Source organism: Cololabis saira, chromosome 19, assembly GCF_033807715.1.
Source record: "Cololabis saira isolate AMF1-May2022 chromosome 19, fColSai1.1, whole genome shotgun sequence".
In the NCBI taxonomy this organism is placed as follows: Eukaryota; Metazoa; Chordata; class Actinopteri; order Beloniformes; family Belonidae; genus Cololabis; species Cololabis saira.
The window spans coordinates 34029880-34042037 of NC_084605.1; the positions used below are offsets into that span (position 1 = coordinate 34029880).

The 12158-nt window shown below is 40.2% G+C and overlaps 1 protein-coding gene across 1 annotated transcript; it reads right to left on the reverse strand.

Moving 5' to 3' along the window:
* Positions 1 to 3182: 3182 nt before the first annotated feature.
* On the reverse strand, positions 3183 to 10185 carry si:ch211-28p3.4 (E3 ubiquitin-protein ligase TRIM39). Its single transcript, XM_061708135.1, has 6 exons — positions 9980 to 10185; positions 9488 to 9583; positions 7668 to 7907; positions 7557 to 7585; positions 5388 to 5530; positions 3183 to 4263 (listed from the first exon to the last, which is right to left on the reverse strand). Exons 1-6 carry the CDS (start codon positions 10013 to 10015, stop codon positions 3686 to 3688), a joined length of 1122 nt encoding a protein of 373 aa, XP_061564119.1. The 5' UTR covers positions 10016 to 10185; the 3' UTR covers positions 3183 to 3685.
* Positions 10186 to 12158: the final 1973 nt, after the last annotated feature.

Below are 12158 nucleotides of genomic sequence, written 5' to 3' on the forward strand. Positions count from 1 at the left end.
CATTTGCGGTTTTGCTGGGCTTCCCAGCGTGATTTTGAAGTCTTCACTTGCTTGTTCAAAGACACAAGTGAACTTCATGTCAATGCATTTAGTCCAAATTGTGCACTTGTCCAACAATAAGTTTAATGGTTTTACCTCTTTTTAATTTATTAAACATTCTTTTTTTTTTATAGCATCGCTGAATGATAAAATACACACTACGATTTTAGTAGAATATTGTGTCATAAACTGGGGGAGATATCATAGTGTACAGCTAAGGTGGAGCCCAAAGCACAAATGCCACATAATTTCACTGTTTATTAGTGTTGTGTTTTGTCTTTGCACACACTTCACCATCATTTACAGGTGCTCAGCAGTGCCTATTTTATTTTTTTAAGTAAAAATATTTAACTATATTTTATTTAAAATCCCATATAATTAAAGAAAAGTTGTTATTTTTCTTATATGCCTTTTCAAAACATTGTGCACTTTGGCATTTGTTTTTAAACCCATCTTTGTATAATTTGACAAATTGTATATCCACATGACATTTGCTGGCTGATAATGCAACTTAGACAAAGTTTGTTTTAGCTGTTATAGAATATTGTCCCAAAGTCTGTCAATCACAGAGGCAGCTATTACTGGCAGTGACGAGTCTGAATTTACACAATCCACATGTCTGCAGATCTGCACTCACTGTTCCTGCAATGTTTTTCATTATTCACATGACTGCATGTGTCCGTGACTTTTGGGGGGGGGGGTTGGAAGAATACATTTAAATGAATATTTTGCATTACCCATATCACTCCTAGTTATTTTATGAGTCATTTTTAACTATTTTGGTAACATTTACTTGATAGGTGCCATGTGTGTGATCAGTACTGGTCTTCCCAGTTCTCGACCTGTGCAGCGACCTTTGCAACCACAGCTCAAGCTGTGGATCTCTGATCCATGACATGGCGCCAGGCCTGTGCTGGAGGGAGTGTTTGCTCCACTTGTTTTGGAATGGAAATGAGGGAGGGAAAAATATTTTAAAGGTAAAATCTATAAATGCTTTCCAGTGTTAAATGCTGTTGTCCTCAGAAATATATTTGAAAAGATTTGGAAAAATGAAGGAATGAATTTTATAGAAAGTATTATCTCGCCCAACATTTTAATTTGGGGTGATTCTTTTATTTGAATACCTTCAAAACAAAGCAATACTTATGTAAACATGTTTTTGTATTAAACATGAAAGATTTATTTACAACAAAATGTGTGCGTGTGTGTCATTTTTCTGAAACATGTGAACAAACTACACTGAAAAGCAGATTTTATGCAGGAGCAGCCCAAAACTACGACGGAGTATTAGGGCCAAACTAAGACAAAAAATAAAAAATAAAGTCATAATATGAGAATAAAGTCATAATATTACGAGAATAAAGTCGTAATATTAAATATATTATAAATATATAAATAGAACTTCACAAGATGCTCAATATTCCTCATTTTAACACAAGGAGAAGATGGTCTTTCTGTTAGTTCTCATAAATTATATTCTCATAATATTACAACTTTATTCTCATAATATTACAACTTTATTCTCATAAATTACGACTTTATTCTCGTAATATTACGACTTTATTCTTGTAATATTACAATTTTATTCTCGTAACATTACGACTTTATTCTCGTAATATTACGACTTTATGACTATTCTCGTAATGTTACGACTTTATTCTCATATTATGCCTTTATTCTCGTAATTTCCAAAAAAATGTTTTTGTTTTAGTTTGGCCCTAATACTCCGTCGTAGAAAACAACTAGTTATAATTTGCATATTCCTACCAAATTGGTAGTTTGAAAGACTGAGTAACTGCCATACCTAAAAAAAATGTTTTATCTATCAGTCAATCAGAGCAGATTGACCTTTTCAGGGAGTAGGTCTTTAAAGATACAGGAACCAAAACGGTGTATTTTTGGACAAAAGGTGACATGAGGGTTTCCCGCAATTATTTGTATGAGGAAAGAGTTTTTTTTTTTTTTTTTTAAGGCAATAAAATAATTAAACCTTCTACGTTCACACTGCAGTCCTTAATGCTCAATTCCGATTTTTTCCTATATCCGATTTTTTTGTGTGGCTGTTCACACTATCTTTTAAAATGTGTCCTATATCCGACTCGAGTGTGAACGCATCGCGGCCCTGAACTGACCCGCATGCGCAGAGGCGTGGGATGATGACTGATGGATTTGCATCCAACTTTCAGTCAGGTGCCTATGAACTGCCAATTATCCATCAAGCTCCACAATTATCATGTTAACATTAAATCAGATAGATTTGGCAAGGACGTTTCTCTTGCATCTCTATCATTATGCGGGCATGAATTCTCAGAGTTTTGCGGGAGCGGATGAAAACACTGCGGGCGCGGGCGGGAGTGGAACACACACGTTGCGGGTGCGGGCGTTAATGGTCAGAAATGCAGCGGGAGCGGGATGAAGAAAACAGTCCCGCTATAGCAGGGCTCTAGCTCCGCTCCCCGGAGTGTCAGCTCTGCTCTCCGGCGTTCAGCTGGGTTTATCACCTAACACACGGTCCAGCTCGTTGTAAAACGGGCAGGTTATGCGACCACGACCGCTTCACTGATTTGAATCCTTAGCTTCTTTATTTAGTAATATGCTTAAATTCAGCCGGTTGTCTTGTCTGATCTGAGGTTGTAGGCGAAAAAGAGGTGAGCGGTGGGGAGGTGAGGAGTAGAGGCGGAGGAGGGGAGGAGGAGAGGCGGAGGCCGCCGTCCGGAGCGACCCCCGCCGTCTCCCGTGTCTCTCCCCGCGGCTCGGGGCTCTGCGTGTGACGTCAAAGTCGCATTAATTCCGACCTGCCTGTTCACACTGAGGTCGCATTGCAAAACATCAGACCTGTATCCGATTTAGAACCACATATGGAAGCGACCTGAATCTGATTTGAAAAGATCAGATTCCATGTGACTTGTGCTGTTCACACTGTCATAAACAAATCGGATCTGAGTCACATATGAGCAAAAAATCGGATTTGGGTCACTTGGGAACTGCAGTGTGAACGTAGCCTATTAGGCCCCAAAATATAATCATGAATCTGTGAGTGAGAGGGTAATGTGTTCTTTAACAAAGACCGACTGCAGCATGAGTGTATCTCCACTATAGGCCCGATAAATGTAAGAACAAAGTCAATAACTTACAATAAAAGATGAAAGTTTAATATCAAAGGATTTTTTATTAAACATAAATTCCTCAGAGGTTGACATTTGAAGATTTTGTAGATGGGGATGAATTCCCAGTATTAGGATTCTGCCTTTTCACAACGCTTGGGTTTATTAAAGACATTTTGCAACCAGAACATCAGTTTAACTAAATCTCAACCATTCCAATATCTCTTTCCAATTTCCCATCAGAAGAACTGATTCAACTGTAAATAGAAATAGGCTCAGTTTAAAAACGACCCAGTCCTGTTAGGTTTAGCTCGTCTACTGTGATGGGAAGTCTCAGTGCAGTGGCTGCAAATAAACAACATGATCTGTGAATCCAAAATAGAGATGCTGTAAAAATCCCCACAGTAAATATAGGCCAGGCTGGCACACACAGTAGTCACATCTCAGGTTGTGTCACAAGTCAGGAATGCCAGCTCAGGCAGCTGATGCGCATGCCCCACGAGCACAACACATTCCTGAACACCTGTCCTTCACGCCCCGCCTCACAGAACAGGAGCTGAACGGGTAGCGTCACAAATCTTCAGGGACTTCCAGTTCGTGCCTTCATTTGCATGACCGGGACATATGGCCAGATGTAGGGACTCACTGAAAGTCCCAGCACAGAAGCAGTGCAGGGGTGTCATGGTATCGGCTCCTAGAAAGCACATCAGACCCCCAGGGAAGCTGCAGTACACCCCGATTCGGATGAATTTTCTTCCTGCAAGCAGAGGCAGGACATGCTGAATGCCACCGTGCCAGGCGGTGTAGTCTCCATTAAAGTACTCTACACCCCAGGACTCTTTGCCCCGGCCCAGCCAGCACTGCTCCGCGCGGCCCTTGCGGGGGATGCTCGGGTAGGTGACCCCCAGCTCCCAGTACGTCTTTTCACTCACATCCACCTCCCAGTAGTGGCGACCCTCGCTAAAGCTTTGCTGGCTGACCACGTTTAACGTGTTGTCAAAGCGGGAGGCGGTATCTGGGACGTCCTGCCAGGTGTCTGTGTACGTGGCGGAGTCACCTTCGGGGGAGATGATCAGCTTGGGGTGTGCGGTGTCGGCGTCGAGGGCAATATCTGAAGCACCTGTGGTGAATAAAATGAGTCAGTGCTCATACACAGTACATGTTCTCCTCACAAGTTACCAGAGGTGTCAAGTAACAAAGTACAAATACTTCGTTACCTTACTTAAGTAGAAATTTTGGTTATCTATACTTCACTGGAGTAATTATTTTTCAGACGACTTTTTACTTTCATACATCTGTTCCCTCAGATTCCTGCAACTAAACTTGGATGTACATTCCAATAAAGGTTAGGATAAATGATAACATGCCTCTGAAGTTTGACCTTTGCACCATTACAATACTTATAGGCAACTAGTCATCATATCTCCTGCTCTCTGAAACACATGTTAATGCTCAATAGTACACATATATGGTTCTTTAATATATTTGCATCATACTAAGATACATTCATTTTCAATGGCTTTTGTCCTTAATGGTGTCATGGTTTCCCAGTGTAGTTTTTTAGTTTTACTCACTCCCCTGTTTTTCCAGATCCTGCCACCCTAATCAGCCAGAGATCCACTCATTCCCTTCACCTGTGCTTCCCCACCCAGCTCCACACCTGGTTTCCCTCATCAGCAGTTCCCCTCATATACCGGCCCATTTCCACCTTCTTGTTTGCCAGATTGTCGTGTGCTTTTGCTCCGCTTTCCAGCCTTCCTGATTTCTGTCCTCTTCCTGCCTGCCTGCCTGTAACCCTGCAACCCTGCATGACTCCCGGTTTTTTGATTTTTGCCTGTCCCCTTGGACTTGTTTGCCTGATCTGCCTGTCTGCCCGGTTTTGACCCCTGCCTGCCTTGGACCCGAATAAAGCCTCTTGGACTCTGATTCTGCCTGGTGTTGTGCATGTGGGTTCTCTGTCCTGTCTGAGCCGTGACAAATGGCTTTTTTCCCCCTTACATTACTTTTACTTTTATACTTTAAGTGCTTTTGAAACCAGTACTTTTATACTTTTACTTGAGTAAAAAACTTGAGTTGATACTTCAACTTCTACAGGAGTATTTTTAAACTCTAGTATCTATACTTCTACCTGAGTAATGAATGTGAATACCTTTGACACCTCTGCAAGTTACCAACCATGACAAACAAACTTCCTGCGTCCTGAGCTCATTCCCAGAATCTACCTGTGTTTTTGCGTGAACTCACAGCTCTGGAACAGCTTCTTGGTCACAGGGACCTGGGCTCTGATGAAGAGCAGCAGATTGATGGTAATACTCAGCAGCTGGTCATTCTTGAAATCATCCGTCCGAATCAGATCAGGGTCGGTCAGTTTAAATGCCTCGGACATCCTGATGTAGAGAGATGGGATGAGTTAAATATGTAAAGTTTATTTATTTAGCACTTTTCTCAGGTTTAAAGCCACAAAGTGCTTCACGAGCCACACATAAAAAGATAAGACACAGGCATAAAACAGAGGAAGCATAAAAAAACGTTAAACATGAACCACAACAAAAAAAGAACATACAAGACCGACTACCAGCCCAATTCTAATCAAAAGCCTTGGCGGTTAAGGACTTTTTTGTTTAAATAGGTAAAAAGGCTATTTCAATAGTCTACACAAGCCATTCCATTCATTCATTCATTTGTTTATTTGGAAAGGGACAGACACAGAAAACATAGACAGACATAAATGGCTATCTGATGCCTGTATCATAGTGTTTATAGCGAATGCTAATTTGCAACACTCGTCCCTAACAGGGCTCACATCACAATTAAAAGAAAGGAGTTAGAAAATACACATACTTGACATGCCCTTACAAACATTAAAAACATACACAATACAAACATTAAAAACATACAAAATTACACACATAAAAAGAACTAGCTTTACTTGTCTAGGCCTATCTGCACACACATCTGTACTGCTATAATTATTTCAGCATATAGCGTAACTATCCTACCTATATGCTGAAGCTGAAATAAAAGCATGAACAAATGGCATTCCAAAAACAAATCCAAAATAACACCAACGTCTACAAGGTTTGACTGGACAGACAAGCCTAATGCAACGAAGTGATGCTTTATTTCAGAGATTCGGCTTTCAGGGGCGATACTTAGGGATTTTATGCTTTCTCTGCATTTAGTTTCAAATAGCACACAGCCAGTGTTTGATACAGGTCAAACACTTCATCAAAGATGAAAACTGATCAATTTCTGAAGGTTGAAAAGAACAGTAACGCTGTATGTTATCAGCATATAAAATGATAAGAAATATCAGGATATTGCCTAATTATCATCCCCAGAGGAGGAACATATAAGCCTGAGAACTGAACCTTGAGATCCCCCACATAACAGGCTTGTGCATTCTATGATCTGGTTCGCTAAGATGCTAAAACCTCTGCCAGAAAGCTATGACTGAAACGAGTCTAAAGACAGGCCGGATAGACCAACCATATTACACAGCCTGTTAATCAAAATATTATGATGGACTGTGTCAAAAGCAGATGTTAAATCCAGAAAAACAGCAAAGCAAACTCCCCTAGAATCAGCTGGCATCATCATGTCACTAGAGACTTTAAAACTGTGTCTTTGGAACGCTGCTTACGGAAACCAGACTGAAACCTGTCCAAAGAGTTAAGTTGCTCTGCCACGAGTTTCTCTAAAATGATTGACACAAATGGGAGTTTTGAAATAGGCTTGTAATTCTGAGCTTTTTCAGTAGCAACTACAGCCCGCTTTGGGAAGCTCAGGACCACACCTGTTAAAAGTGATGTGTTGTATATCTGTACAATATAAGGGCCAGTTGAGTCAAAAACAGTTTTAAACAGCACAGGTGGAATGACATTGTTTGGACAAGTGTGTGTGTGTGTGTGTGTGTGTGTGCGTGCGTGCGTGCGTGCGTGCGTGTGTGTGTGTGTGTGTGCGTGCGTGCGTGCGTGTGTGTGTGTGTGTGTGTGTGTGTGTGTGTGTGTGTGTGTGTGTGTCTCAAGCAGAGTTGAGATATTATGTGAAATGAATAAGTGAAATATAATTCAACGAGGCCAATAGTTTAGTTTAGTTTAATTGGTTGATTGTTTAGTTGATAGTAGCACTTTTTAAATTGAAGATTTATGTAAGTCCTTTTGATTGATAAGGAAATGTTACACCTATTTTCGGTAAGTAAAAGCTGACTATTAGCGGTAAATAAAGCTGCGGCAGATTCCGGAGATTATTCCTCTGGTATTTATTTCTCAATTGTCAAGTCAGAAAAAGAAAGCAACTTTGTTATGTTTGGCAGCCAGTCTGTTGCAACATCAAAGATATCTGTTCTGATATTCATTATGATGTAACTCACAAAAAATGTTTTTCCTCAAGCTGTTATTTCCGGGGTCATACCTTTTTTCTTTTTCTGCATTTTGCTGAAAACAAATTTGAGCATAAAATTAGAGATTTCCCAACATACTGTAGAGGCTATTGAATTCTAATGATATTCTCTGCGTCTACTACCTTGACGTCAGCCTCCTGTGTTTTGACCTCAGCCAGTTCCTGGCTCAGTTCCTGGTCCAGTTCCTGGTCCAGTTCCTGGGTGAGGTGGTAGCAGTCCTCTATCTTCTGCTCCAGCAGCTTCTCCGTGGCCTCCTGCTCCGTGTCCAGCTGGGTCAGTGTGATCCGCATGTCCTCGTTCAGCACCCGCTTCATGTCCTCATACTTCTTCTTTATCTTCTCCTTCAGTGCGTCTGCCTTTTTCTAAAGTGGAATGTCAGATTGTTTGTTACAACGTACAGGTTGATTAACAGGGACGGGTTGTGATTAGCAAACAATAGGCTCTTTATTCTCTTTCAGGGATGGATAGAGCTGTGCTTTAAAACGTAAAAAAGTACTGTAAATGTGTGAGACGCTTTGGACGTTGTTAGAGGAATACTTTTACATATTTTTAGATTATGGTGACCTGCTGTACATGGATGACTCAGCTCAATGTTTGAGTAAGATTGACTCTGTGTACCATGCTGTTCTAAGGTTCATTACTGGTTGTAGGGCCTTGACCCATCACTGTGAACTATATTCCCGAGTCGGAAGGCCGTCACTGTCCACCAGGAGGTTGTGTCACTGGAATACCTTTATATACAAAGCAATACTTGGACTACTGCCACCCTACATCAGTGACCTAATTACACTGAGGAATGTTGATTGTTATGGACTACGCTCTAATGATCATTTATTGCTTTCTGTTCCATGTGTGCGCACAGAGCAAGGAAAAAGAGCATTCACATACTCTGCCCCTTATACATGGAACAAACTTCAAAAGGATCTAAAAATAACAGAACTTATTCCACTGATTGATTTTAAGTCTAGAATGAGTGCACTTGAGACAGCACCTCTGATTTGTAACTGTTTTAAATTATTTCCATTTTTTGTTTCATTTGATTTTATTTGATTTTAATATTTTACATCACACCTCTGTAAACTTTAATATCTGAAATCTTGTGCTGCCTCTTGGCCAGGACACCCTTGCAAAAGAGATTTTTAATCTCAATGGGTTTCTTTTCCTGGTTAAATAAAGGTTAAAAAAAAAAAAAAAAAAAAATCCAGCTACTGAAAAATAATAAACATCTCGATGCTGTAATAATAATCAGCCCCGACATGCTTTTGTGTGATAAAAAAATGAAGATTAAAAGTAATTTGGGTGTTTTTTTCTGCTATAAATTGGCTTAATATTTTGTACGTCAAGTCTGTTTGGAACAACAACATATGACTAGGGAACAGCCCACAGTGTGTAACAAACAATAAACCAATATATTTTCATGTACTTTGTGAGTAAAAGTGAACACAAAAGTGGTCATTACAAAGGCAAAAAATAAATCATAAAGTAAGATAAACAGAAGTGCATTTATAGTTAGTGGCTTGTTTAACCTTGAGTTGACAGCAGCACAAGGACACATGCTCCACCTGAAATATAGTGGAACCAAGATGAGTTGCTGAGGAGCTGAAAACAGACAATGCATGAACCTGCAGGGGCATTCCTCTCAGGTCACTGTGATTTAAGCATGACAGCATAACTCGGGACACGGACAGAGAACCTTACGGGAGAACAAAGGCTGATATTTGTTGATCCAGTGAAGCCAAAAATGAACTTTTTTTTTTTTTCCTGAAAATGTTATTTTTGTAATTCAACTCAAAGAACTTTGCATTTGTTAGCGATAATTCTGCAAGCAGTGACAAAATGCAGAAATCATAAACCAGTAAAGGGCAACTGCAAGTAATATGTACTGTATTGTAATGTTTCTGACACTAAACTCACAAATGTCGAGAAGTATAAAATGACTTACTGTTATCTCCACCTGCTTGGCTGCCAGTTTCTTAATCCGGTAGGTGATGGCATTTCTTTGTTTCTTTAGGTGCTGCTGACGTTTCAGGCGTGCTTCCTGTAAAACAACAACACACGGGCAGAAAATAAGATAAGATAAGATAAGATAAGATATTCCTTTATTAGTCCCACAGTGGGGAAATTCGCAGTGTACAGCAGCAAAGGGGGTAGTGCAAAACAAGAGGCATCAATAAAAATAATAATAATACAATAATAATATCAGAGTATGACACACTATAAACAGTACTGGTATATACAATAATAATAATAATAATAATAATAATAATATTATTAATAATAAAAAATACTGGTATATAAAATAGATAACAGGATATTTACATAATTGGGAAAAACATGGGACAAATTATGAAAAAAAGACTGAAAAACATGGAGGCAAAAACAGTACAAAGGCTCAAAGAGGTGAGTGAACAGTTACCAAAGTGATAATGCTTACGTCTTTCATGGTTCTCCCATCAAAGTCACCGTTCATTTTCTCTTACTGCAGAACCGATTGGACCTCTCTTTCAGGTGACAGCGCGCACAACAGCTTTTAAAAGCCTGGAACGGGGGTGAAGATCCCGTTGTTGGGCTGGCAGGGAGGGCAGGGTTAATATTTTCCTCTCTCCGCTGTGCCGTTGTTCTTGCCAGCGTGTGCCTTGGTTTATTGAGGAGAAGCCATGAATCTAAACCTTGAAGGCAACAGGGAGAAAACAAGACAGATGGGCAGCTGGTCAAACTTGCAGAAAAATGTGAAGGCCATGCGAGCTCTATTAATACCGGCCCAGCGCTGACCTCGATGTCAGTGCGGCTGTGACCTACAGTACATGCATGTGTGTAGGAACGTGTGAAAGGTCATGGACAATCCAAACACAGGACTTTTTAACAAATAAATGAAGTTGCACATGCAAAAATGTGTTGAACCCTCACCCCTGAGAGAGTTAATCAGAAATAAAATGCTCGCCACGACCCACAACTGTTTGCGTGTGCAGGTGGCCCATGTTCAAACAGAAGCAGCTGGCCCCCTTAGTGACGTCAAATTTCAGTCGTGCTAACGTCACGGCATGTACAGTATTAGGAATCCCCCTCAAATCTGTCACCAAGTCAGCCTCCCCCAACTCCTCCTTCTCCCCCACATGGCATGGATGTTTGTCTTCAACAGAGGTGTCAAAAGTATTCACATTCATTACTCAGGTAGAAGTATAGATACTAGAGTTTAAAAATACTCCTGTAGAAGTTGAAGTATCAACTCAAGTTTTTTACTCAAGTAAAAGTATAAAAGTACTGGTTTCAAAACTACTTAAAGTATAAAAGTAAAAGTAATGTAAGGGGGAAAAAAGCCATTAAGGACAAAAGCCATTGAAAATGATTGCATCTTAGTATAATGCAAATATATTAAAGAACCATATATGTGTACTATTGAGCATTAACATGTGTTTCAGAGAGCAGGAGATATGATGACTAGTTGCCTATAAGTATTGTAATGGTGCAAAAAGTCAAACTTCAGAGGCATGTTATCATTTATCCTAACCTTTATTGGAATGTACATCCAAGTTTAGTTGCAGGAATCTGAGGGAACGGATGTAAGAACAAAACTGGACAAGAACATCTGAAACAACCACAACCAAATTCACTCTATCTGGATGGAGCAATTTAACTGGATAGTTCTTTTTAAAGGCCGAAATGAAATAGAGTAACGAGGCTGTTTTTAAAATGTAAGGAGTAAAAAGTACAGATAATTGCGTGAAAATGTAAGGAGTAAAAGTAAAAGCGTAACAGAGTGCTCTGAAAAGCGCTATATAAATAAAATGTATTATTATTATTATTATTATTATTAAAAAGTTGTCTGAAAAATAATTACTCCAGTGAAGTATAGATAACCACAATTTCTACTTAAGTAAGGTAACGAAGTATTTGTACTTCGTTACTTGACACCTCTGGTATTCAAGTGGCATGGAACAGTGGAACGTCCCAGAAGGACCACATGCCTCCACCTGAGTCCTAAATTGAGTGCAAAACCACTGACTGACATGCCCTTTTACGAGATAATTAGCCCTTAGAGAAGACCCAAACAGCCACAGTGGAGAAACTTAACATGCAGTGTTTTTGTAACCAAATATGTGTTTTTATGAATGTGTTCTCCGCTGTCCTGTGGAAACGCCAAAGTGGAAGGATGCTGAAGTAAGCTGTGTTATGCTTTCTTTTAGTTTCAAGATAAAAGTTTGTCATAAAAACTGTGATTTCTCTCATGTGACCACTAATACAGATTGTGCTTTTGCAGTTTGGCTCAAAAATGTTCGATGTCTGAGAATGCTTTGAGAGCTTTGCACCTGTTTTTTGTTATCCGAGGGCAGAGCCGTCTGGGAGATTTGCGAGGCACTGTTTGAAATGGCAGGGGGGGGGGCCCTCGCGCGTGAGCGTAGCGAGCGCGCCCGAAATTTTTGGGTTTTTCGGGTCGCATCGGGTGTCTATATGCGCAATTTTAACACTCCAATTAGCAAAATACTGGATACCTTCCCCTGCCTCATCATCATCTGGGCTTGCCTCGACGCGGGGCCCCACGGCTGCTTGAGGCCCGGTCGGATCGGTGATTTTTGTAACAAATTTATCAAACAAGTCTTTCAGAGAGGCATTAA